This window comes from Ochotona princeps, chromosome 2 (assembly GCF_030435755.1).
Source record: "Ochotona princeps isolate mOchPri1 chromosome 2, mOchPri1.hap1, whole genome shotgun sequence".
Taxonomy (NCBI): Eukaryota; Metazoa; Chordata; class Mammalia; order Lagomorpha; family Ochotonidae; genus Ochotona; species Ochotona princeps.
Window position 1 is genome coordinate 45,835,864 of NC_080833.1, and position 27,788 is coordinate 45,863,651.

Consider the following 27,788-nt stretch of genomic DNA (forward strand, 5'->3'; position numbering starts at 1 on the left):
CATTCTGCATACATTGTCCACTCATGTATGTGCCTGAAACCAGCATTGTATCTTACTCATCTATGCCCCAATTTCTAGAAGGCCCTTGGGAGATGTATTCTCAATAAAGGGAAGGATGGGTAAGCAATTGTTCATACCTTGACTTTGATGATGGCTGGGTTGTACTTCACAGCATCTCCCCACTCCTGCATCAGGTCTGCTGTCGGCAGCTCGTTATGTGCCAGGGTGGTGATATGTTCACTTGCCCCTCCTCGCACAAGCACCACCAAGTCCTCCACCATTGTGTTCCTTGTGTTTCGATCTAGGGATGGACAAAGAGGGTTGGCTTGTCATCAAAATTCTGCTTTTACACAATTTACTGCAGCCCAGTCAATGATCAGGCTATCATGATGTTCACTGAACTTGTTTGGATGATGAGAGTAGATAGGACCCTGCCCTGATTCCGGGACAGGCTTGGTACATGCAGTAAAAGGGATGCTTACCCCTTCATACCTAGCTATACACTCACTGTAGGTAGATCAAAGCGGAGCTTGTGGGACAGAAAGCAGATTTATCTCCACACCGTCATTACCCAGCACACCTTGACGAGCCCTGAATCTCAGCACTGCTTTTGTTTAGTTTGATCATATCTATGTGAGATTTATGTTTCTGTGTGAATATTCCTTTTTTCCTCATGGACCTTCCACATCCATGTAAAAAAAAACAAAAGGCATGAGAACAGATAATAATTATTGCTGATTTTGGTTAGTTGTCAATCCGAGTGTTGTACATGCATATACCCATTCATCTTTAAATGATGTAATCTTAACAGCTAAGAAATTTGAGAAACAGTTTCTTACCTAGACAACCTTGCCAAGGCCCTAATGTGTATCACTTCTTTCTGCCACCTAATAAAGGTGGGGAAACTCACAAACTGGCCCCAGCTCACTGAACAGCAGATACTATGCATTTAATACCATAAGAAATGGCTCCCCATCAACAAGCCAGTAATACTTGAACTTGGTAAAAAAAAAAATATAAGGAGGTGGGGTGAGGAAGCCTTGTGTACTGCCAATGGATGTGTAAACTGGTACAACCATTTCAAAAATTGTTTGGCATTGACTTGTCATGTGGAGAAAGCTCAGCCTTGACAACCCAGTAATTCTATTCCTGAATGTATTGCTTGGAGAAGCACCTGGTAGGCATACAGCAGATGACTCTGGAAAATGCTCCAACAGCATTGGCTATAAAGACTTGAGTGAGGAAACAACTCAAATGGGCGTCAACAATAGAGTGAGCTAAACAAAAAATTGGCACATTCATCCATTGAAATACTGTACAGTAGTGGAAATGAAGTGACTACAGTTATATACAAGGACATGAGGTTGGTTACAAAGCACTTGACCAGAAAGATTGCATTCTTTTCATGTGTCATGTAAAGTTCAAAACAAGGAACCCGAAGCGTATTGGCTAGTGATACATACAAGTGGTAAATTTGTGCAAAATAAAAGGCATTTTTTAATAGCAGTTAAGCTGCCTCTTGAAACACTTGCATCCCATATCAAAATGTCATAGTTTAAGTACTATGCCACTCTCCATTCCAGCTTCTTATTAATGTACAGCCCAGGAGGTAACAGGTGATGGCTTAAGTGCTTGAGTTCCTGACTCTCACATGCAAGATCCAGAAGGAGTTCTGGCTTCCTGGCTTCAGCTTGGCTGTTGCAGGCCTTTGGTAAGTAGACCAGTGGAGAGGTCGTTTCTCTCCTGTCTCCTTCTCTCCTCTTTCTGTCCTCTTTTTTCCTTTTGTGTTTTAAATAAAATAAGTAGAGGAACAATTTTAAAGGGCATGCCGAAGTTGGAATAATGGTTATCTCAAAAAAAAAAAGAGGAGAAACATTATAATCAGCAAGGATTTCTGGATGCTATTTGATGGCCTGGACTGGGGTAGGGTGGGGGTGACTTGCACATCTTCTCTAAAGAGTACTTCTATTGTAAATATTCATATGTATCTCCCAATACATTATGCTTCTTTTAACCTGAGCCCATTATGAAGCAACAGCAATCCCAACAAGTCACTCAGAAACACAAGAGTTTATTCTAGACTTGCAGTTGATTTTTCTTACTGTTTTGTTTCAACCACGAAATTTTCATGGAATTCCAGGCACAAACCCACAGATGGAGGAAATAGCTGCTTAGCGTGCTGAAGGGGCTGGGAGCAGAGGTGTTGGTTCTCACTTTCTTACTCTAACTACCATCTGATTTCCAGCTTCCGTGTATAGTTTGCAAGGTTCCTGCTGTCAGACACATGGCTCTACAGCTTGGTTGAAATCCCCACCTCAGGTATGATATTTTCTTCCTTTTGGATTCTGTGGTGAATGACGTGTGATTTCACCTACTCTTCTAGTTTCCTTATCATCACTTTCCCTGCCTCCTACTGCAGCATCTTAACTCTAGCTGTACCAATCCAAAGTTGACAGAGAAGGTCAACGTTGTTAGGTTTTATTATCCTTCCCAAAAGAAACCTTCACAACTTACTATTAAGATGTAGTTCACCTAATTTTTACTTAAGAAACCCCTCCAGGTTCCCCATAGTGGACATGGCTATGGCTTTTCCATGGCCTTTTCAATGGTTTCTCTATCTCATGTAAGTAATTTAAGGATGGGATTTAATTTTATTCACCTTTGTGTATTCAACACTCCGTAGGAACTTGATAAATGTTTGTGAAGCCAATTATTATAATTGAAGTGCTATGGGAAATCCGATATTTAGCTTGAAGATAAAAGGAGGCAGGGAGACAGCAAGGAAGGAAAAAGTGCAAGTGGAGAAGACAAGGCCTTGCCACTTACCTTTGATTTCATTCATGATATTTTTGCATTTTTCTACTGACACTCCCAGTTTGGCATAGACAATTTTAATGGTACCACCAATCTTAAAATCATAATTGACGCAGGTATGGACATCATTAAGAGAATAATCTGTAAGACACAAGGAAAGAGGTCCGTGATATAAAACATGAATCACTCTTCCCCCTCTTTCCTGTGTTTTAAAGCAAGCTTAACTGTTGCTGGATTTCACAGGGACTCAGATTTAAGAAAATATGTCATCAGCCTGTTGAGGAGAAATATAGGCAGCCGGAGCTACTAGTGCCAGGAGACATCCTTCAGCTCCAGCCTTTGTGACCATTTGAGGAGTGAACCAGCAGCTGGAAGAAGTTCTCTCTTTGTCTCTCCTTATCTTTCTAAAATGTATATATCAAGTGAAAATAAATAGATCTTTAAAAAGAAAGAATTTTCAGCCACAAGATTGGATGTGTGTACAGAGGATGGTTGTGGAAGATGGTACCAACAGAGACAAACTTGATATAACCTAGCAAAAATAGAGGGTGTCTGTGAACGAGACTGTGAAGATGTAGCTGGGTAGGCAGAGAAAACCATCTTTACAATCATGGATCTTCCTCTAGTGAGCAACCATAAACTTCTCCGTCAACTCATCACTCACATATGGCTCATCAGAGAAGCCATGATGTCATGGGCAGTGTACCTGCTCTCTCCATGGCTTCTTTGTTCATTATAAGTGTGTATTCATAAATTCCCCCAAGCACAGCTTCTATGATGTAGTGGGTCCCAAAATCCCGGAAGAGATCTCGATAGTCCCCATAACTATACTCCAGTGGCAGCCGCTTGACTCGCTGTAGAAACTCATAATGGAGCATGAGGCTTCTGGGCTTCAACTTGTAGTGAGCTACTTCAATGGCAGAGCGTGCATACAAAAACTTGCTTTTCTAAATGGGAAATCAACATGTGAGAGGCAGAACATTAAGGTGAGGAATCTGCAGCAAGAAGGTGAAGTTTACAGATACATCTGTTGCTCTTGGCCTAGGGTAATCACGATCATGATTGTTTCGGGTTGTTTGATGAAAGATGAACTCTTCCACAAGTTCCCAATTCTTATAAACGGTCAGATGTCCTTTGCAGCATAGAAGAGTTTGTTCCTGCTCTGACCCCTTACTGTAGCCAATAAGGGATGCACAGGGAACCGAGGCCCAGGCACAGCAGGAAGCAAATACAGTGCATGATGCAGCTCTGATGGGATGCAGATGCTCATCTGCATAAGTGACCCAATCTGCTTACCACTGTCTTTTAAACGAGGTTAAGAAATGTCAAAGTAGTGTTTTAAGAAGGCAGGATTTGGCAGTGTGGGATGACTTGGCAAACAACCGTTTATTCAATAAATCTGGTGCCTCATTTCCTGAATAAATGTTGTTGAAATCTAGCCTCAACCAGATGTTTGCATATTGTGTATGGTTACTGTTTCCCTACAAGGTTGTGTAGTTGCAACACAGATCTATGGTCTTGTGAAACCTAAAATATTTACCATGCGGTTACTTACAAAGTTTGGTGACCCACTGGTGGATGGTGGTGTCAGTTTGATTATTTGCCACAATTGGGTTATTTTTCCCTTGGTGTTTACAAGCGATTGGATCCAGGAGCCCACACCACCCCCCCAAAGCTATATAAAATCCCAGGAGGCTCAATCCTTGATAGAAAGTAGTGTGGGATTTCCCTAGACTACATGTAGATACAAACAAACATAACAGCAAACAAAAAAAACCAGGCATATCCTCCTGATAAATTAGGTCTTTGCTAAGCATATAATATTCAACATAATGTAAATGTTATAGAATAGCTGTTAAATCCACATGAAAGTGATAGAATGGAAATATGTGTGCCTCTGAGAAATTCTATTGCAGCTTGAAGCAAGAGACCTCTATGTTATTACAGCTTGAAGCAAGAGACCTCTATGTCAGTAGGTAGAAGAGGGAAGGGCCAGAATTCTAGGTAAGGTACTTGCATCCTTAATCGTAACACATTCAACACTATAAAGTTTGCCAGCTCTGCTTTGCTGACCCCCAGGTTCTGTTTATTTCCTAGCCTTCTCTTCTTACATTCTTGTCCATCGATCCTTGACTCTCTTCCTCCTACCTTCCCTCCCTACCTAACACTTTCCAGATTCTCTGTTGTTATTTTTTACAAGTCTTCTACATCATTGTTGCTTTCAAAGCTTCCTCACAAATCTCCCTATGTCTTTATGGTTCCTAAGAGCAAGTCCCCATGTTACAAGTGTTCCTCTGGGCTTAAACAAATCCTGCCATGGCTCACTTTTGCCTGAAGAAGAAACTCCCTTACTCTGAATATTGCAATCTGTGCCTCAATAGCCTCTTCAGCTCCACCTTCCACAGTCTGGAAGTTATGCCCTCCACTTAAACACACTGAACACCAACATTCATCTGCTTGTTTGCCTGCTATTCTCTTTCATGAATACCTCTGCACTTGCTGTTCCTTTGGCCCAAAATGTTGTTCCTTGCCTTTGCTTTCATTCACACATTCAATTTACTTCATAATTTCTTCCTTAGCCATTGCCTCCTATTTGATATCAAGAATTGCCTACATTCTCACTCCTTTTTCTGATTGCATTTTGGTGGGTCACCATAAATCCCTGCTTTGTATACCCGCATCCATATTGGACCCTGTAACCCATATCTGAGTTTTTTGTTTGAGTTCCAGCTTCTCCACTTCCTAACCAGCTTCATGTTAGTGAAATGTCCGGTAATATGCCTGAATTTCCTTAATGGCATATGCTGTATACTATATTACAATAAACGTAAGAGTAACTTAACAGCTACATGTTTACCTCTCTTACTAGGCTGTAAATGTCAAGGTAAGACTTGGGTTTGTTTTCATATCGTAGTCTCCAGCATAATGTCAGTACCCCATAATTAGTCATTTGGATTCAGGTAATAGAAAAGGAAGTAAAGAGATAGATAAAGGCAGGGATGAAATGTCTGGTATATTTTGTCTTTGTTTTATCTCTAAAGAAATGAGAAATACTTGAATTTTCAAGGAAACTTTGTATTCTAGAAAAATGTATGGATTTCAAAAAGCTTGCACAAAATAAACTTATCCTTTAATTTCATTTGCCATGAATTTGTGGAAGTCCCCTCTGAATCCCCTTTTAGTCCACCTTTGGTCTACCACTGCACTTCAGGCCTGGGCACCACTATAATCAACAAAATGGCATCTGCACACCCCAGGGAAGCAAAGGTAACTGCAACCTAATTACTGCTAACTTTCCAGTACCTGCCAGTTAATTATGTCAGCAGTAGGGACCTTCAAGGGCACCTCTTTACTTCCTTTTCCCGTGTGATTAATTGCAAAGTAATAATCAGTTTGGTTTCTCTCATAACTTTCTAGCACATCAACCTCATGTTGAAAACATGGGAAGGAGGCACTTCCTCACTCTGAAATTCAAAGATTCTCAACTTTACCCACTGCTTGACTCCACCATCATTTTAACCGTCACTTCCCAATCCAGTTAATGCACCTTGAACCTGGCTTCAGATCAGCTCAACTCTGACCATTGCAACTATTTGATGAGAAGATCTTGTTCTTATCTCTCCTTCTATCTTTGTAAAAAAAAAAATCTGGCTTTCAGACAAAAACAAATAGCTCTTTAAAAAACCCAAATATTCTTCATTTCAAAGTTAGAGCCTGGAAACACAAAGGGCAGGTGGAAATTGTATTAACCTAGATAGGAATTTTAGAATTGCAATTATTGTAGAGGGTTGCCAAACTCTCAGACAAAGACACTCGGGGAGTGAGCAGAGCAGGTGTGGGAGTTCACTCAATACGTAAGTAGTGATAGAGGATCTTGGTTTGACTCTAGCAAGGAAGAGACCAGAGGTGGATGCTTGACAGAGGGATTAAATTACTGCTTAGAACATTGAAATTGTTTGGGAGCTTACTTCCCACCCAGCTTCTGGATCATGGAATGTCTAGATTCAAGTCCTGGCTCCCCTTCTGATTTCAGTTTCCTGCTAATGTGCACCCTGGGAGGCAGCAGGTGGTGACTCGATTATTTGATTACATGATACTTATTTGAGAGACTGAGACTAATTCTAATTCCTAGATCCTGGCTTCATCCTGGCTTCATCCTGGCCCAGCCCTACAATTTGGACTCCTTTAGGGGAGTGAACTGGATGGGAGTTTTTTTTTTTCTCTCTCTCTCTCTCTTTCCCTCTATCTATCCCCAAACCCGTGTGTGTGTGTGTGTGTGTGTGTGTGTGTACATTGTATGTGCATGTCTGCCTCTCTGCCTTTCAAATAAATATTTTTTAAAAGCTTTTAAAAATTGAATAAAAGGGATCCCTGGCTCAAATTAAACAATGAACAGGTGAAGGAGGCCAGTGCTATGGCATAGCAGATTAAATACGTTAATCTGATGCTTACGACAAAGGCATCCCAAATTAGAGTGCTAGTTTGAGTCCTGGATGCTCTGCTTCCAATGCAGCTTCCTGTTAATGCACTTACAGAAATGGAACATGATATGGTCCAAGTAATTGGGCCCTTGCATCTAAGGAGGGATTCCTGGCTTGAATGGAGTTCCTGGCTTCTGGCTTTGGCCCAACCCAGCCCTGGGCATTTTGGCCATGTAGGGAGTGAACCAGCAGGCAGGTCTCCCTTTCATCTGTTTGTCTCTCTCTGTTACCCTGTTTTTCAAATAAATACATCTTTTTGGAAAAAGAGAAAATAGGTGAGGTTATTAAACCCAGACAGGAAGTGTATAAAAGCAGCAATAAATCAGGAGAAACAGGAGAGTGATCAACTCCATCAAAAACACAAGCAATCAGTGGAGAGGCCCAAGGTGATATTCCACAAAGGAATTTTAGCCAAACGACAGATACAGGCCTCATATGACTGTGAGTTGATAAGTTTCAAGATTTGCGTTCATTTGGCCAAGCCATTTTTAAGTCTGTTGAATAACAGTGCAAAAGCGTATTAGAAATTGTGAGAAAATAATTGCAGAAAGTTGTCTCTATTTGGATTCTTTAAAATGTGAGCCAAGAGAAGACTAAGTTAATTTTGGAGAACAGACTTTCAAGACAACAGATATGTCCTTGGTGGTTGGAATTAGAATAATGTAGATTTCACACACGTCTGTGGACATGAAATTCCAGAAGAACATATGTAAATGTCAAAACCACCAGCATACTTACCGTGTGAGAGAAGCGTTTGGTTCTGCTAATATAATGTTCACTTTGATCACTTTCCATGCTAATGCCAAATTCAAATATCATGGGTATTTTCAAACCCAGATGGAAACTAGACTGACTAACTGCTTTCTCCACAACATTGTGTTCAAAATCTGAGTATGAATCATATTCTTTCAGCAAAAATTCATATTGCCCTTGGGTCTAAAAGAAAATAAAAATAAAAACACTTTTTTATTTCATTAGACTCAGTTCAGTTGGGCATAAATCAGTAGCATCCCTTATACTCTAAGAGCCAGAGCCTAACTATATGACCAGGATACAGAAAAACCAGAGCCAATGAATGCCCCTGCCCTCAGGGATCCTGAACAGGAGAAGTGAATCTGCCCAAATGAGCAGGGCAAACTCACAGTTGGGTGCTCAACTTGGATTTCAACTGAGAAAGGTAGGAGGTCATTCTGGGCTGCACACTTGCCTTGAGCAAAGACGCAGGGGTGGCAAGCATCAGGATATGCCTTAGGAGGTGAAGGATTCCAGGGAGATTGGACTGGAAGATGCAGAGGTGGAGGAATGGGTGGGGGAGTTATGTAAGACAATGAGCTGGCAACAAGATGTTTTGGCTTTTGAATCGCTCTCTCTGGAATTTGAGCTTGCTCTAAAGACAAAGAACAGAGGAAGTAGCTGAGCTTCAGGTGCAGCATCCTGGGTTTGCATGATGGAACAACTGGAAAGGATGAGTTAGGAATCAGAGAAACAGGCCCATAGAAGGTTGGGCAAGTTGGTCAAGGGACGATAATGAGGGTCTGGTCACAGCCCATAGTGGGGAAATGAAGCAGCAGGACAGGAAATGCCTTACAGAGAACCCAGGAGTTCTTGTCTGTTGGAAAATCAACATTTGTTGTCCTGGGCAAAGGGCAACTGCCCCTGGGTTCTGAAGTGATCAGTGAGGGCACAGCTCTGAGGAGGGAAGCAGCTGAAATGCATATGTGGATTGGCTGAGATAAGGCTACTCAGGGAGAGGCACTGCCTCACTATCCTTTTCTAGGTGTGGTGACTTTGGACAACTGGCTGCATCTGTTTGTCCATGTGTAAAAATGCGGTGACAGTTTCCCTTCCATGAAACTTGTGCTGACGACTGAACTTAACCTGGTGAAACCTGATTCATGTCTGGTACAGTGCTGAAAGACAGAAGAATTTAGATACAAGGCTGGGATCTGTCTCCTTCTGGGCAGTAAATGGCTGCCCCAGTTCCTTTCCTTGAGAGTCAAGGCTATGGGCATAGCTGTGGGCAGGAGGGTGCATTGGCCCTGACCTCATTTTTTCTCTGTGCACCAACAAATGTGTGTACACTGGAGGGATGAGATGATAGAGAGGAGATGGAAATGAGAAGCCTTCCAAACTTTGCATTCTGGAAAGTGAAGTCACCACCAAGAGCCCCTGGCCCAGGGGACCAGATCCAGAGCAGAAACCAACACAGCCCTTGGGCTGGGGCCTGTTGCAGAGGCTTCCACCAGGTCACCTGATCACATGGCCTGTTTCAAACCTCACCCCCGAGGCATGATTCTAAGTTTGTCCATTCATCCTGGTGGCGGTTCACACTGGCAGTGTTTTGTACTTTTTGAGATGTTTAGGACATCATTCCTTTATGACAAGAACTCTGATCATGATGATCACTGAACCAGTGCTGAACACCTACACTCCTTATCTCCCCAATCCTGTGCCAACAGGCAGTTGCCTTATGACCCTAGAGGAAATGGAGGCTCGGTGTACTTAGAATGACATAGATGAGGAATCTCAATCTCTATTTCTGCCTTCACAGCAGTTTTGGCTAGCATTGATTGTGGCTGCTGCTGTGACTGCTACTGTTTTCATAGACAGCACTCCATCCTCTCCACAGCGTCCAGAGGATGGGACTGCTTATCGTGCAAATGAAAATACAGAGACACGAGCAGTGAGAGTGATGTGCCCATAAACACCTCACTGGGAGGCCACAGGACCATGCCCAGGTATGCTCCCCAAATCTGTCTAGTACTGCCTCCACACCCTGCATTGATTCCTAGGCTGTCACTTACCTGTGGGGAGTAGCTTTCCACATTGTAAGGTTTCCTAAACTTCGTATCCACGATGTAATGTGGAGTGCACCCACCAGCATAATACCTGTGATCCAGAACTGGGCCCTCCAGACTGTTAGTGAACAAATTTATCCTGGAAGCAAGGCAAAGAGAGAGTGAAGGGCCAGGGTTTCAGGTGGCGTAAGCTTTCAAGTAATTGTGTTGCTTCTGTGTTTATGCCGTTTGTATTTTTGAGAGGTAGAGAGATAGAGGCTATGGGACTTACTGAGACCCATTACCCATTGGTTCACTCCACAAAAGCTCAGCAGTTGGGACCTCATTCCAGTCTCCTGCATGGTGGGCAGTGGCACAACCACTACAGCTAACTCCTGCACCCATGAGGTTGTGCAGCTGGAAGGTGGAATCAGGAAGTAGAGCCAGAACTTGAACCCAGCACTGTGATATGGGATTTGTGCTTCCTACGCAGCATCTCAACCAACGTGCCAAATGGGACAGCATTCAAAGCCTTCAGTATCTGGTCGTAACTAGCAGTCCTGCCTCTCTCCTGATGACCCTCAACTAAGACCATGCATGCTAGTATTCAGAAATTTGGAAAGGCTTGTTGTACACTCTGCTCTGTTCTTCTGTGTGCAAATGGAAGGGCTCCTCCTGGGGTCCAGAACACCCTTTTAGTTACTGCCCACTACTTTACCTCCTATTTATCTCAAGATTGAGCTCTGTTGGGGTATACATTGTGGGGCAGCAGGTTAAGCCACTACCTGCATGCCTGCATGCCAACAGACTGCTGGTTTGAGTCCTGGTTACTGAATTTCAGATCCAGTTCTCTGCTAATGTGCCTGGGAAGCCACAAGCAATGGCCCCTGCTTCTGCCACCTACGTGGAAAACCTGAATAGAGTTCCTGGTTCCTGGCCTCAGCGTGGTCCAGCCCTGGCTACTTCATTAATTTGCGAGTGAACCAGAAGATGAAAGATCACTCTCTTTGTATCACCCTGTCCTTAGAATAAGTGAACAGGGGCAAGCACGGTAGCATAGCAAGCTAATGCTTCACCTGCAGCCTTGGCATCCCATATGGGTGCTGGTCCATGTCTTAGCTAGACCACTTCCCTTCTAGCTCCCTGTTTATGGCCTATGAAACAGTGGAGATGACTTGAGTTCTTAGGCTGCTTAGCTCATGTAGAAGAACTGGAAGAAGCTCCTGGCTCCTGATTTTGTATCAGCTCAGCTCTAGCCACTGTGGCCATTTGGGGAGTGAATCAGTAGATTATCTGTCTTTCTTTTTCTCTTTCTACCTGTACTTCTCTGTGTAAATTTTCATTTCAAATAAAAATAAATATTTTTAAAGACATTTTTAATTATTTTTATTGAAAAGTGAGATGCACAGAGAGGAGGAGAAACAGAGAGGAAGATCTTCCATCTGCTGATACACACCCCAAGTGGCCACAAAGGCAGAATTGAGCCAATTCGAAGCTAGGTGCCAGGAGCTGCTTCACAGTCTCCTATGCAGTGCAGGGTCCCCAGGCCTTGGACTGTCCTCGACTTCTTTCCCGGGCCGTAAGCAGAGAACTGGATGGGAAGCGAGGCCACCGGGAAAACCATATGTAATTCCAGTGCGTGCAAGGTAAGGACTTTAGCCTTGCGCCATGTCCAAAAATAAATATCAAATAAATAAATAAACAGATCTTAGAAAAGATTAGCATTCTGTTGCTACCAAGTGCTGGAAGGATTCCAAGTTGCTCATTGTAGTGAAACATCCACCCGTTAGAGTGAGAAACCCTCATAACACCGTGAGCTTTTCCCATTCAGCATTTATTATTCTGTTCTAGGGCAGTTATTTTTTTTTATGAGAATGGTATAACATGGGGTTTGGAGTAGATGCCTGAGATGAAATGTTTGTTCAGTGGCTTACTAGCTATATGACTTTGAACAAACCATTCAATACCTCTGAGCCTCAGTCTTCTCACCTGTAAGAAGAGGACAGTGAAAATATCTCACGGAGCCGCAGTACAGGTCACATGTGTTACTGTCAAGTGCTTGCTTCACAGTCAAAGTCTGTTATTTAGGTGTCCATTACTCGTACTAGGCTGAGTGCTCTTGAAGATAATGATTTATTTTTAAATTTTAATACAACACCCATCACAAAACCTATTCAAAATAACTATCATTAGAGAGGTTGCATCTGTGGCATACAGAGCTGTAGGTGACTCCATGGATTATCTTAATTCACATTCCCCAGCAGATATGAGGACATCCACTCCAGAGAGGAAGAAAGCCCAGCCTCAGCTTCAACATTGTCCAGGGCTGCGTCTAACAGCCCTCTGTCCTTAACCATCTCTGATGAATGACAATTCTTTCCATGCAAAAGAGGTCTGTCTCCTAACAGCTTCCAGTCACAGAAACTTGCTTCTCTCTGTCACCCTTGCCTATGGCTGTTTTCTATGTCTCATAGTAACACACACTTACGGATTTCATTTAGCAAATTTAACAGGATGCTTTACTTTGTGGAGGTATCTTTAATTCTTATGAGGACTCATTACTAAGAAGTATTATTGTTCCAAATCTACAGAGGAAGCATGAGGCATAGAGGGAAATGAATTTGCCCAAGGTCTTACTGTTAGCAGCACTTAAGAAGACTGTAACCTGAGGTCTCATGGTCAAGTTCAAGAATAAAGTCTACATTCTTTCGAGCACATGAGCTGCCTCTCTAATTATTACATTCATGAGAACTGACTTAACCCTTGTGGAAGTATAAGAAAATGGCATCACTGCTTTCCTACACAATAGATGAAATATCACATGAGAGAGGGACATCAAAGCAAACACACAGGCTACTGAGCTGTGCTTCTGTCCTGTCTTATATGGTTCCATGGATCCTACTATGGGCTTTGAATGTCTGTGCTGTAACCATAGCTGAGATACTGGGACTCATCTGACTTCTCTGGTTCTCAGTTTCCTTGTCAGTAGATATGATCACAGTAACCAGTGGTTGTGAAAGAGCGTCCCCTAGCCACATTCCCACCACATAAGTTTCTCTGATATGTTTAGGAAGAAGGTGCACTCTGTTCAGAGTCGCTGTTCCATTTCCTGTGCTGCAACACTTGCAAAGATTCTTTGTGTCTCTTGCAGATGGCTTCATTATACTACCTGCAGGCTGAGAAGCTACAGAAGGTGGCAATTGATTACAGGGAATGACAGGGTCATTTGCACCTCCTGGTCTTGCCCATCTGCTACCCACCAGAGGATTAAACCAACTCAGATTTCTAGAAGCTTGGAACACCAGACTGCTTGAAGATACATCCTGGAAAACACAGCCCTTGACTAACTACTGAGGAACCTCTGCTCTCCACTTTGGCTTCTGCCGGAGCCTTGGGCTGCAAAAATAGGTAAAAGTTATCATGCCAATTATTGGAGGCATTCAGAGATAATGCTGAGAAAGCACCCAATATGGTTATATCACATTTAAAATAGCATGCATCCTAGCCCACCATAGCAACCAGAGTGATTTGTATACACAGCTTTATCCCAGAGTTCATAAGTTCTTCCTTTGGCTCACATGTGTCCATGGGACATAACTCTGGAGCAACTTGGAACTTGCCTCAGAGAGCAGCCAAAGGTATCTGCCCCCAATGCAGCTTTTTACTTCATAAAAGAAAGAAAGGACCTCTATTTGATATCAGCTCCCTCATCGTTTCCATCTACATAGCAAAAGGACAGTGACTCACCCACTGGCCAGTCTGCCAATTGCCCAATATTGCTCCATTTCCTGGTGACATTTTTTGTAAATCCTCTTGCAATTGGCCTCATCTGATTGGTCTCCACAGTCATTGTCTCCATTGCAAAGAAGCCTGCGATTTACACACCTCCCTGGGAGGGGAAAAGGACATTATCCATAGGCATGTGGCTCCTAAGAAAGGAACTAATGTCATGTGAGCACCTGCTTGGAACCAGGCATTTTGCTGGCCTTTCATTGCTCTGTTTCATATGTCCTCAAGTGTTAAAGCAGATTGGTAAAGGCACTGAAAGTTGGTTTTTTTTTTCCTTTTTGCCTTCTCCACTTGCCTCCAGCCCCCAACTCCCCACCAGAGGCCAGGATTGGGTTCCTGAAAGGACCTTCAGATGTGAGGCTGTTAGAGCACATTCTGTAAGCAAATAAGAAGGGAAGGGCAGTTCCTAACAAACAGGGGTCAAGTCCCAGGCCTGAGGGCAGGAGGTGTTTCAGTCTTAGAGACTGGACAAAAATGGTTAGGTGAATCCTGCATGCAGGGTTAATCCTGCTCTTTTTACATGTTCTCTAACCTCCTGCCTCTATGATACATCCTACCTATCCTGTAGGATTTTTAGGGATTTAAATGAGTACCTAAAAGAGCAGGTGCTATATGCTATTATTAACAACTCTGTGGGTCAAGGGGAACATGGCTAGTTTGGACAAAGGATTGGAACTTTTAGGTGTCTAATAACAAGTGCTTTTTGCCAAAGTACACTATCTTAAGCATGATAGTCTGAAAAAGAGGACTGCCTCTTTTTTGCTTCCTTTAAATTGTTTATCACACAAACTTCCTTCCTTGCTTATATATTGTTGGGAAATAAAGTCCTCTTTTTTGGATATGTCTGCTAATGAATTCTTGGGGATGGTAAAAGCAGATAAAGAACCATCCAGTTTTCAAGCATTTTTTGCAAGTCCCGCAAGAACACTATTAAACAAAAGTCTGTCCACATAGCCATTATAGCTCTGGTCATAATCATGGAATGCTGGCCATATTAAGTCCATGGCTGATACACTGTAAAAAAAGTCTCAGATTTACTGGGTAGAATTTTACATTTTTATTATATCCTCAAACTTGTTCTAGGAATTCCTACTTTATTTTACAAAAAAATCCCAAAGAACAATCCACATTGAATGTAGGAGCTCACAACTTCCATGTAAACAATTCAGGTCCAAGTTCGCATAATTTTGCTAAAACTGGGGAAACATGGAGGCACATACTTGCTTAGATCAGCTGAATGGATGAGTTGGGAAGATGAGTATTTAGCAGCTCACCATGTATGCCCAGCATCACTACTGCAATGGATCAGTATAGCTATGTGTTCTTTCCTTTCTTCTTTCTGGTTGTTTATCCATGTTCTTTCCTTTTTTTTCTTGCTTCTTATAATAAAAAAAATGTATTGACTCTTACACTAAGTGTATTTTGGGCTTGTGGATTATGGAAATGTAAATGACAGGAGATGTCTCTCCAAAGTCCTTTCAGAGACAGATAAAACTAACCATTCTATCTATTTTTGATTTAGCCTCATTGTACTCAATCCCAAGCCTCAAAGGGAGCTGCACAGCCATCATCCCACAAAGAGATTTAATATCTACTGTCTTGCTTGAGGTGTATGACATTATTCTGATTTCTCTCAAGGAAACCAAATGCAGAAAGACTAAGCAATTTTTCCTGGATCACACAGTCAAAATAAGTTCAGACCCAGAATTTCTGATTCTAGCAATTATACTTTTGATGTTTTTACTATCAAAAGTTTGACATCCAAATTCCAAACTATTAATTACAGTTTTTCCACTTTCTAGCTCTATGGCCTTAGGGAAACAAGCTCTCACGTCTGAATGTCTTAGATTGTGAAATGGGGATAGTAATAACATCCACATCCACATTAAAATTCTTTCCATTTAATAACATGTAAAATGAAATCAGCAATTTCAAGACAAGAAGCCTCCTGACTTATTCCATGGCTCTGACCTTGAGCACTAAGCATAGCTTGTCCCTCCAACATCTTATGCTGTGGTTCCTTTGAGACCTTTTCCCTCCCACTCACATACTCTTTAATACCTGTCTGTGCACACACAAAACCTTCACATTGCACTTGAGTTCGGCATGGCCTGTTGGCAACACAATCTTCCACCTCCTTGTCAGAGAAATCGCATGGTTCCCCATGGAACTGAGAGGGTCGCAGCAGGTAGGCATGCCTGTACTGTGGTAGAGAGCGGCAAGGTGAACCAAAAGCCAGACCTCAGGATCTCAGACCCCAAAGCAAAGAGGGTTTGAGGAGTACAGAACACAGGCAATCCATCTCCTATATTTCTCAGAACAGCGTCTCAGTGTGGATCAGGATTTGTTGAACCCCCATCCACTGCCCTGGCAGATGGGGGAGGGGTGATCTAATGGCCAGTCTAGGGAGCCCAAGACAAACTTACAGTGAGGAGCCCTGGCTAAGCACCGGGCTGGCTGATACATGCTGAGTCTTTCTGGTTTATGGTGCAGATGAAGCAATTATCCAGATAATTGGATCAATGTTGATAACTTTAGCAAGAAAACCTATTTTGGGAACTGAATGATCCTGTTTGGCTCTCCCCATTGATCCAATTAACTGTGTAATTGTCCTGGGCCTACCTCCATAGTCTCTTTAGACTCTTAGCCCATGACTGCTTTGGTTTCCCAAGGAACTGGTAAGTAGCAACCATTTTTTTCTTTTTGAATACATTGGTTGTTCCTGGAGCTGGGATTTTGTGTCTGCCCTTCTATGACCAGAGATGCTGAAAGACACAAAGACACACAGACTGTGTGTTTTTCTTGGTAGAATACTCAATAAGTAACCAGTGGCTGAAATTCAAGGCTTATATGTGCTGCTAGGGCCACCTAGGAAGTTGCTTCCTAATCTGGGTTTCTTTTTACTTAGCAAAGTGAATACAAACCCACATTCCTTCATTACACAAAAGTTAGAACATAAAATGAGATCAAAGCTCAACTATTTATGAATCACCTATCATATGCCAGAAAGTAGCCAATGTGCCAAAAACACAAAATTGGCAGGTCTTCTGGCAGCCTAGTTCACTGTTTAGTGAAAGTGAGAAACAAGCAGCGGGCATGTGAAGGATAGGATACAGGGGCCGTAGGGAGCTATTGCAGCTTGATGAAGTCCTGTATATCTGACTAAGGTCAGGCTAAGGAGAAATCAACCAAGGCTTCCCAGAAGATGTGACTCCAGAGAAAAGTTCCACAACATGAATAGACATTAGCCAGGGAAGGAAGAGAAAAAGGTCACTTCTACCTGAACAAAAGCACAGACAGGATGAAATGGTTAGAGAAACTCAAGTGTCCAGAGTGTTGGAGTGGGACTAGTTTTTATACTCAGGCCAGTTAAGGCCCTGATAGGGCCTTGATTAGGAGGCTGGACTAGATTCTAAGGCCTTGAGTAGAATTTGCATGGTTTTCAATTTTCAACTGGAGAAACACAGGTTAGACTTGTATTTGTGATAGTTTCTCTTGGCTGCACCATAAAAGATGGATTAGAAGCAGGCAATCTTGCTAGGGAGCTGCTGGGTTGAACAAGGACATTTAAGGAACAAAAAAAGGATTTAACAGCTGTTTTGAATTACAGAGAAAAAGATTCAGGACCCAAAACAGCCCACAACAAATACAGGGCTGTTCTGTGCCAGCCGCTGGTGGCAATACTCAGTCAATCTTGCTGGGAATCCAGGAGGGCCCTGGAAGCGTAGTGCCCCCTCATGGCCTGAACACTTACCCTTTTCTTCTGGCAGGGGTCACACGTGGTCCATGAGGACCAGTTGGACAGTTCACAGTCAATAGGCAGTGGGGTAACTTCCACACTCCGGCTCTGTCTACTCTTAGTAAGGCTCTCGTTGACCACAGTAGTCTCAGGGGAATGTAGTCCTTCACCCCTAAAAAGTCATCATAAGAAAAGAGTTTTAAATCAGAAGGGAACTAAGCATATATCCAAGCTATCCATCTACTCAATAAATATATATTTGCTCCCTTGTTTATCATTCTAGTTACAGATTAGTTTACGCAACAAGTATCTATTGAATGAGCAAGCAGTAAGGGTCTGATGGCTAGGACTATATTGAGCTTGATTCTGAAGACAATTCACCTGGGTGGTCCTGGTTGGGCATTTTAATGAAGCATTTTCACCAATATAATGAAGATAATAATTACAAACTCTAAAATGCCATTTCTAAGATTACAAATGATAGAATATGAGGAAAAACTTTATAAATGATATCATGCTACAAATATTCAGAGGATCCCAACATAGTCTGATGTAAGAGCCTAAGCAGCTTGTATCCAATCTGTTGGGCCTGGGTTTCATGTTCTACAAAATGATAGGTTTGAGCTTCAAGGTAACTCTTTGTGTTATTAATCTATGAGACATTTGTTGAGGACAAATGATATTCCAGGTATTTTTTCTATAGAGGAACCTGAGAAATATAAGACCTGGATTCTGCCTTCTGGAATCCAACGTTTGTCTTAGAAAATGAACAAGCAAATATATCTTTTGTCTTAGTTCCCTGAGAATTTACCCAGTAGCAAAGTGTTAAGCATAGAGGCTACAGGGCCAGAGCTGTGATTGATAAAATGTGCAGGGCACACGGGTGTCAGGAGAGGCTTGCAGGAGGAACAAATGTGGGAGGATCATCCATAGCACCCATGTGAACCTAGACTAAGCAATGACTGAGCACAGAGAATGGGGGAGGTCAGGTATGTAAAAATGTCTCAAGTGTACAGAACAGAAAGTGACCAGTAACTGGATGGAGAGGAGGATATGGAGAAATAAAAAAGTTTGTGTTGATGCTTGTTTCCAGTTTGACTACCAAGGAAGTGGAAAAAGCAGGAGCAAACAGAAGCCTTATTGAGGAGACACAAGTTTCAGCTGAGGCACGCTGAGTTCCAGGTGCCTGTGGAGCACCTGCGTCAGTAGGGTAACTAGCTTCTGCATGACTTTGGAACTCAGGAAGAGATGTCTATGCTAAAGATGCAGTTTTGTGCTCAACCCCAGCCACTAGAACACCCAGGAGACAGTAGCATCATTTTCTTCAAGAAGGTTCTTGATTTTCTTTTTTATTTCTCCAGCGAAACATTAGTCATTCAGTAGCATGTTATTTAACTTCATAGTGTTGTTAATTTCTTTTTTTCTTCCTGTTGTTGATTTTGTTTTGTGGCTTTTCATTTAAAGGGATGTATAGTAACTGTGTAATGGAGACTATTGTATCCAGATGTGAGGATACAATGCAGTATGCATCTATACTTCCAGACAAAGATGGACTCCCAATGAAACTGTTTACTACATCTTGACAATAGGATGCTGGACCCTCTGCCATTGTCCATGCCCGCAATGATAAACATATGACTATGTATGAAAAACAATACTATAGTAATGATATAGGAGAAATAAAGTAATAGTAGTAATAATAGTAATGACATAGGAGAACTCCGTGAGGGGGCGAGGGTAAGGGAAATCCCAGGGCCTACGGAACTGTGTCATAAAGTGATAATAATAAAAACAAGCAAAAAAAAAAAAGATGCAGCTTTGAACATGAAAAGCTGTGGACAAAGAAAAGGGGTTTCTTAAGAGAAGCAGGCCAAAGAAAAGCCTGATGACATCAGTGCCACCTATAGACCAGAAAAGATGGTGATGCTCCAGTCCAGGTCAAGGAAACAGGAGTGATTGAGGTTGGGGACCTGGTCTCTAGGTGGTGGAGAGGCAGACACATTCTTTGTGCAAAGAAGTCCAGCCATGCACAACTAGAAATAAATCTAGACTTTAAGACAAGGCTTTCTGTCAAGTTCTTTGGCCCACAGAATTATACACATAAATGAAAGCATGTCTTATTTCATTTTCTCCAGCTTTTAGTATTCCTAAACCATAATATGATAGATGTATAATGGTTCTTCATTTTTCTTCACCTGAAGAAAATGTATTGTAGAGTAGGAGTGTTGATATTGCTTGTACCACTTCAGGTTGGAGGAGAAGGGGAGTCGGGGAGACAAGAAGGAAGATGAGTAGGAGGAAAGGAGTGGAGATTGGCAGAGTACCTCAGGTTAACATGTCCACAGCTGGCCTACTGCTATCTCTTGCCAATCCTCATAGCAGTGCCAGATGCAGACACAGAGTTCTGGTCATGCAGAGAGATGAAGAACGTGGTCCAGCAACAACCATTGTTACACAGTGATGCTACGGTCTGAGCATTGGTCTTTCGAACACTGAGAATGTGTGTTTTGTCTGTGACTCTCTGATGCCTGAAGAGAAACCCTCTGGTCTGTATGGCCTCTTTCACCCTGAGACCAAGATTGAATCATTAGGGAGGTCATCACAAAATTTTCACCACCTCAAATTCATAGGACATCACTCTAGACAAGGTCTTTTAAATGAATCCTTGCTTGGCAAAAGTCCTAAACAGAGAATAATATTAGCTACAGGGAAATCCATCTCCATGGCTGCCCCAGAGACCAGTAAAAATCAATGGCCTTGTAAAGCTGGATCTTTAACAAAAGGTCAAAGACTTTGGGAAACCACAGGTGGAATCTTGAAAACAGTTCTTTGAGGCGAATGGCACGCCCAACGGGGAACTTCTGAATGTGGTTTCAGCTACTAATCTGCCCAACTTTGACAAAACACTGTTGTCTGAAAGTTGGTTTCCTTCAATATGTATTTGATAGCTCTGCAGCACACCCTCTTCCTAGTTGGACTACAAAACTATTACACTGTGTTTTTAGTAACTCTGAACCCAACTCTGGGCCACAGCTGAAACAAGGATAAACAATGCACACACGAGCTAGTAGGAGTCACAGTTGTTTTCCCCTCCATGATTCGAAAGCCTGCTAATGGGCAATGATAACTTACAGAAGGAACTTGGTAAAAAAAAATATTTATAAATACCAGATCTCTTATTTTTGCACTCAGTTCTCATTATGGAGGTGGCACTATAATGATGTAATCAACTAAGTTAATAGTTTGCAAATTGCCTTGATGAGATGTGTGTGATTTATTAGTAGTGCAAAATGTAAACCTTAAGGACAGACTAACTAGCACTGACTTGCTTCTTTCGGTTCTGGGAATAGTGCTATCAGGTGTCTGTACCTGTGACAGGACATGCAACTCACCCCTAGAAATGTCTACATAAACAAACTAGGCATGGCGGGACTGACCAACCAAACCACTCATTAAAAACCTTCTAGACAGTTCTAGCATTTAGAAAGTAAACATACCCAGAGATGTACAAAGAATAAAAGAATAAACACCTATGTGTCCACATTCAAAGTGACAATTGTTAACATTTTGGCAAATCTACCTTAAAAATTTATCTTTTTCTCAACTAAAAAAATTCTTATAAATTTGAAATCTGAGTTTATATTGTCCCCGTTCTGATTCCTCTCCTCATCAGAGCGAATGATTGCCATAAATTTGGTGTGCATCCTTCCAGTCTCTCTTAATTAAGGAATGAATTAGCAAGGTGGGGATGGGGTTAGGCAGAAGATAGAAAGAGATATCACTCACCAATTATCTCCCTAAGTGCCAGTTACTGCTGAGCCTAAGCGGGGCCAAAGTCAGCTGCATACAATTTGCCCTAATCTCGCATTCCGATGCCAGGGACCTGAGCTACTGAAGCATAATCTGCTCCCTCCCTGGAGTGTACATTAGCAGGATGCTTGAGAGGAAGCAGTGTCTGGAACTTAAGACATTCCAAGTATGGGATCTGGTCATTCCAAACAGCATCTCAACCATTGCACTATATACCCAGCCCTTTACAACATATTTTAAATAGTTTTGCCTATGTATACTATACATAGCATTATTTTTGTGTATTTCCTAAGACTAAGCTCATTATTTTGCAACTTGCTTTTGCCAATCAGCCTTGTTACTCCTGAGACCTGTCCATATTGATTTGTAAAGGGATCTAGTTCATTTCTTTTATCTGGATGTTCCATGCAAGGACATATGTTGCATTTAATTTATTCTATATCTTTTTGAGGGACATTTATATTTTGCCAATGTTCTGTAATTGCAAACTATGCTATAATCAATACCCTCATGTAAGTCCTCAGACAGGTGCTGTCTCTACTTTAGCACTGGCAAGGATGTATCCTTCCTTGGGGTGCAAAGATGCTATTGCCAGCATTGTGACAAATGTCCCTGGATCCAGGTCTCCCAGTTGCTCGTTAACAGACATCTCTGATGAAAATAAATATGGATCCATCACATATGGTAAGATTAGGTCAGCAGTAAATTGTAAGCCATCAGCTTTTATGGATGGGGTGCGTCAATATATTGTGGCTTCCTGTTAGAAATGCCCTGACACAACAACTTTCTTGTCACACACAATTTGTTAGGCACCTACAGTCCCGCTGTAACAGTGCCCTTCCTCTCTACCAAGAGAGGTGGTTTCTGGGGGTCTTGCTTCCAATTTCACTTTCCTCTGTTATTTGTTGTTGTTGATGCGAAGTGTAAAGCAACATCTCCAGGCAATGAAGGTGTGGACCAGAGAGAGACAATGGCTCAGCAACCTCCCTCCCCAAGTCACATACACCTTACAGGCAGAAGAGAAGAGGATACATTAGTGAGAGGCAGACAGGTGCAAAGACAATAGGGACTAGGGACTCACCCTGCCCCTATTTTAAAACCTGAATTTAAATCCATATTCTGCTATGTATTAAGTGATGGGCCTTGGAGAATTGCAATATTTCTCTAATATTTCTCTAGGCATTTTGTATTTAAAAGTAAAAACAAAAGCAATTGCATGGAAAGAACAAATGATGAGAGTGAACATTACGTGCTTGGCACAGAATGACAATCTATTATCAATAGATCTTATGACAATGTGATGAGTGCTCCATCTGACTTGATTACAAAACTAAATAAAAGTGAGCATCGTTTTTTTAGCATATATGAAGATGCTGTCAAGCACTTTCTGTTCCAGACCTGGGTAATTCTGCTGCATCACATCTGGAGTTTAAATACTCACTGTGTCCAGCACCACCCCAGGAAAATCATGGGCATTGATGTAAGCATTAAACTCAGATTCAGGTAGTGGCTGGACATGCATCAAATGTGAGTGGTTTCTGCTCTCGGAGCATCTGCTGCTTCTACATCAGGAGGAGAAGGGGTAGCACTCACCACATAGCACTGCTGGGAGTGGGGTTAACAAGGTTTTCACTATTTACTCTACTTACCACCCAAGCGAGCACTTTCACCTCCTACCTCAGAGTGAACTTCCTTATCTGCAGCCTGCTTCAGATCAATCCCCTGCTTCAAACCCTACAGTGCCTCACCCATTGCCTAAAGCAGGGGTGGGGACCATTCGTCCACGAACTGTATGAGTTCTCTGGAATCATTTGGTCTGGCCCTGCCAAGGCAAAAACAGGTCAAACTCAAAATTCCTCCTTACCAGATCAATTTTTAAGCTGATCATTTTATATGGTTTGTGATTGATGTTGTAAATATCCAAATGGCCCTTGGTAGTTTTAAAAAAATGTGTTCCCTACTCTTGTTCCAGAAGATGAAAGCTCCTTAGCTGACACTATACCACCCTCTTCCTCTGCCCTTGATCTAACTTTCACTCCAACTTATCCTAGTAGCTTGCTACCTTGACCTATACTCAAGGCTACTGAATAAAAGCTTCAGCAACAAGCCAGGCTTTTAGTCACACTTCCAAGGCTTTGCCTGTTCTGTTACTTCTACCTGGCACACATTCCCTTCACCCCTTAGGCATCTGAAAAACACCTACACTTCTGTGAAGATTTGGCCTGAGCCTATCTCCTATTCAGAAGCCATTCCAGACCCCGTGGCTAGCAAAGCTGATGCCCCCTCTCCTGTTTCCTATGAATTCCTGTACCATCGCTTGTATCAGCTCATATAGCATGTGCTCATATGTTGCCTTTCTCCGTGAGAGCAGAAATTCTGTGTGTGTGTGGTTCATCTGTTAGAGCCCAACCAAGGGTTTTGCACAGGGCAACAGCTGCACAGACAGCATTGTTATGATTATTTTAAACAACTCTCCTATTTCAGACACAGTTCCCTGGGATCTGAACACCTTTCTGAATATGCACAGTTTATACATAGAAAGCCTTGGCAGCTTATCCTCCGGGTCAAGTTGAGATTCTTGATCATCCTCGTAGCTATGGAGTGGCAAATGGATAGTGAATATTTATAATGCTGGTCTCAGGGTGATGCCTAATGGATACTGAGACGTGAACACAGCTGAGAACAGAGGGTGTTACTAATGAGTAGCCAGAGTTCAAAAGGTTGTGTTCAGGCAGCTCTTTGTCAGACTAAGTGAAAGGAATGGCAAATACAGTCCTTCTTCCTGTGGCGGAGCTCACAAGAAGGCATGGGGTGTCCCAGTGCTTCACCGTCTCATGCAGCGTCCTTGTACTCACCAGAAGAATCTCAAGTTGCCAAGTCACTGGCACTTCTTTGTCTGAAGCCCGAGTCTGAGCTTCCACCAAGATATTATCTTTATTTTGTTGTGCACCCTGTAGATGGGAACTAAAAGTGATTAAATATATCAACCACTGGAAACACTTGGAGTGTGTCTGTATGTGTGTGAGAGAGAGACAAAAGAGGGAAAGAGAAGGAGAGAAGCTGAGAAGCCACAGACTTGGGGTTGCTGAGCAGGTGGAATATGTCATTCTTATGTATTATAACCATTTATATAAAAGGTCTCTCCTTATTTCTTTGTGCCCAACAAACGTTTTTCTGCATAAAGAATCACCCAAAGGCTCCAGTCTGCATACAAAATAAGTGTTCTATTCTTATGGCAAAATAAGTTCAAATAGGTCCACTCCCTACAGGAATTTTTTTTCTGGAAATCAGCCACTGAGTTCCACAGTAATTTAAAGGGTAAGATTGATAGGATTTTATCAGATGGATGCAAATTGCTCCAAGAGATAATCCTCATTCAAAAGATGTGGAACAAAGTGACAGCCAGCATGACATGGCTTTCACATGAATAAGCATGACATTTTTGGGAACCACTGCTTACCTGGAACCAGGCAAGCAGAGATAGCCCAGGGCAGCACAGAGAAACAGCAGCTCTGCTGGCCCCCTCCAAATGCATGTCCAGGCCTTCTTCATTCTCTGCATGGCAGGAAATTCCAAAGAGAATCCAAGTTCCACCCAAAGCCTGCACCATGAGTGCCTCCGTCAGTGTCTGTCCTCATAGAGCAAATAACCCGGCAAAGTAAACTAACTGCCACCAATGACTGGACACTCTGTGGACTTTGCTCACATTGAACATGTACCTGTGACTCTGGAAAGCAATGAAAAGGCTGAGCCACCACAGCAGTTTGGTTTTCACTCAAACAAAACAAAACAAAAAACAGATGTCCCTCCAGATGAACATTGAGCAGTTAGGCTGGGGGAGGGGTGATACAAGCTGTGGGTTCCAGTCCAGACAGTATACACTTTCTGAGATTAGGAGCAGGTTACTTCATTTCTGTACCTCACCTTCTTTACTTGCAATATGGTGAAAATTAAGTGAGTTAATATAAGAAGACTCTCACAATAGGCCTGTATTGAGCACTCACATATATCAGTGCTTATTGCTGAATAGCACACAAAGTTTGGAGTCAGGTGGGCCACGATTTGAATTGCAATTTAACCACTTTCTAAGAATTTTGAAGCTTGACTATAGCAAAGACATCAATAACCTGCAGGACCCTAGAGCCCTTTTACCCAAATTCAAATTCTTTTTGTTTAATTCATTGCTTCTCTGACACAGAGCAACTTACTAACCTTTCTCTTGGCCATAGATTCCTAATCTACAAAAAATGGATAAGAACAGTATCCACCTCATTGTTCCATTAAGACAATTAGATAAATGAAAATATTCAAAATGCGTTTAACATATCCCAGCACGCGCAATGCACTCTGTAGAATTTAGCTGATTTCTTTTTTTTGCATGATTCTACTTCCTGTAATGTAATATTGGGCAGCCAGAGTTGCAAGAGTTCAATGAGCCACTATATGTGAAAATGCAATGTAAATAGGTTTCAAAAAATATCCAAATATAGGCTGTTGTAGATATAAATTATGCAGAATTGCGGTATATTTAGTGGGAAATAGACAGCTTCTTTTACCTTGCTGGGAAGTGAAGTGTAGTTCACAATTGGTGTCAGTAAATTCAACGTTTAGTTCTGATATTTGCTATGGAGCCTAAACAGACACAGGTGATAGTTATAAATCAACGAGGCTCAGTAAACACCTTTGCCCTTTACCTATCATTTCTGACACATTCAAGGTCAAATAACATCCACTCTCTTCTTGTTTTGAAAAATAAGACCACCATCACTCAGGTCCAGTGAATCACACTTACTTTGTTTCTGTTTGGAAGGAGGCTACCTACCATGTTTATCTTTTTATTGCTTTGGGTACTTCAAGATTAGCCTATCATGCCTCATCATTGAGCTAGATTTCACACTAAAATACTCTTGAATGGCATAAATTACCCCAGTATTAGGCTCAACCCTCACGAAGTACTTCCTAGGTATCCATGACCAGCAATGAGTTAGGGCTTCTCACATTTTACTGCTAGCTTCGACAAACAATGTCAGCCCTAATTCCTACCTGGAGATGTTGTCAAACTTTCTGTAGCAAAGAAGGAGCATAGAAGTGTCGGTTGGAAAGCACTAGGCAGACTCGAAGGCCAAAAGTCACATGACTGAGGTGCTGAAACATACCCTAAACCCACTCTGGGCTTATGGAATCATCAGACTAAAGCATATCAACCTGCAACATTTGAACAGCCGAGTCCCCATGCTCGTGGCAGTCCTGTTGCAAGCACTGAGGCGAGCATAGGTAAAGCGAGAAGTGTGTCAAGGAGAGCTAGAAGAAAGAATGCAGGGTGGGTTTGATTTTTGTCAACAAGCTATACAATTTCTCTAGGACTTTGTTTCCTTAACTGTAAAATGGAGATAATAATTCACCAACCTTGCTTTCTAAGATTGTTCCAGGATTTGAATGTAAAAACATGAAGCCCCGCACTTCCTTCGTGACATAGCTGGAATAGTTTTAAATCTTACCTACTATTTCCTCATCCTGCTGTGTCTGCCCAAGCAGCTGAAAAATGTAAATAAAAAAGAGTGGCAAGGGAACAAAGCCACCACCACAGTAGACAGTAGAGTCTTTACCCTCTTTGTGCCAAAACACAGACCCCAGCTTTCCTGGCAGCCCCTCCTATGTGCATTCCAGTGTCATTAGCTCAAGCACAAAGCCCGTTCTCACCATGGTCCCAGAGGGTGCAGTTGACATGAACTTTGACACAATTGATTGCAGTAGTTAATCATTTGTAAACAAGCAGAAAATTGTGTTTCAAGATCCATGTCCCATCTCATATCTGCCTGCATTTAAGAGAAGCAAAATCTTTACAAAATAAGGCTCCCCCTGGACTCCCTAGATCTGATACACTTAAGGAAGAACCTGAAAATTTTAGAGTGGGAGGTAACACAAATGGATCATTTGCTTTCTTACCTCGAGATCTCTGTGCGTGCTTTTCTCTCTAGCCAGGATATGTGCCACTACCTAAATGATACTCATTATTTAGGTTGTTAAAAGATTTATCTATTTGTTTGAAAGTCAGTTACAGACAGAGAGGAAAAGACAGAGCAAGACCTTCCACTCACTAATTCCCTCCTCATATGGCTGCAGTGGCCAGGGCCGGAGCAGGCTAAAGAAGGAGCCAGGACCTTGTAGGTCTTCCGTTGCAAATGGAAGCAGTTGGACCATTTCCTCCTGCTTTGCCAAGGTGGAGCAGCTGAGATATAAACTGGCACCCATATTGGATGCTGGTGTCACAGACTGCCACATTTATACCCCCAACCTAAACTAAGTCATCATCTCATTACTTAGATTGCAAATGAATTTTCTCCCCCAGGGTTCATTGGTTTGAGACCCCAACTGGTC

General features: G+C 42.2%; 1 protein-coding gene across 1 annotated transcript in view; it reads right to left on the minus strand.

Moving 5' to 3' along the window:
• C8B (complement C8 beta chain) overlaps window positions 1-24,962 on the minus strand; it is a 38,216-nt gene extending 13,254 nt beyond the window's left edge. Inside the window, exons 1-9 of the mRNA XM_004588804.3 lie at window positions 24,871-24,962; window positions 17,616-17,772; window positions 15,923-16,064; window positions 13,820-13,961; window positions 10,100-10,232; window positions 8,034-8,231; window positions 3,521-3,761; window positions 2,827-2,955; window positions 138-301 (exon numbers count right to left, since the gene is read on the minus strand). Coding sequence (XP_004588861.3) covers window positions 138-301; window positions 2,827-2,955; window positions 3,521-3,761; window positions 8,034-8,231; window positions 10,100-10,232; window positions 13,820-13,961; window positions 15,923-16,064; window positions 17,616-17,772; window positions 24,871-24,962 — 1,398 coding nt within the window. The remainder of the gene's footprint in view (window positions 1-137; window positions 302-2,826; window positions 2,956-3,520; window positions 3,762-8,033; window positions 8,232-10,099; window positions 10,233-13,819; window positions 13,962-15,922; window positions 16,065-17,615; window positions 17,773-24,870) is intronic.
• Window positions 24,963-27,788: the final 2,826 nt, after the last annotated feature.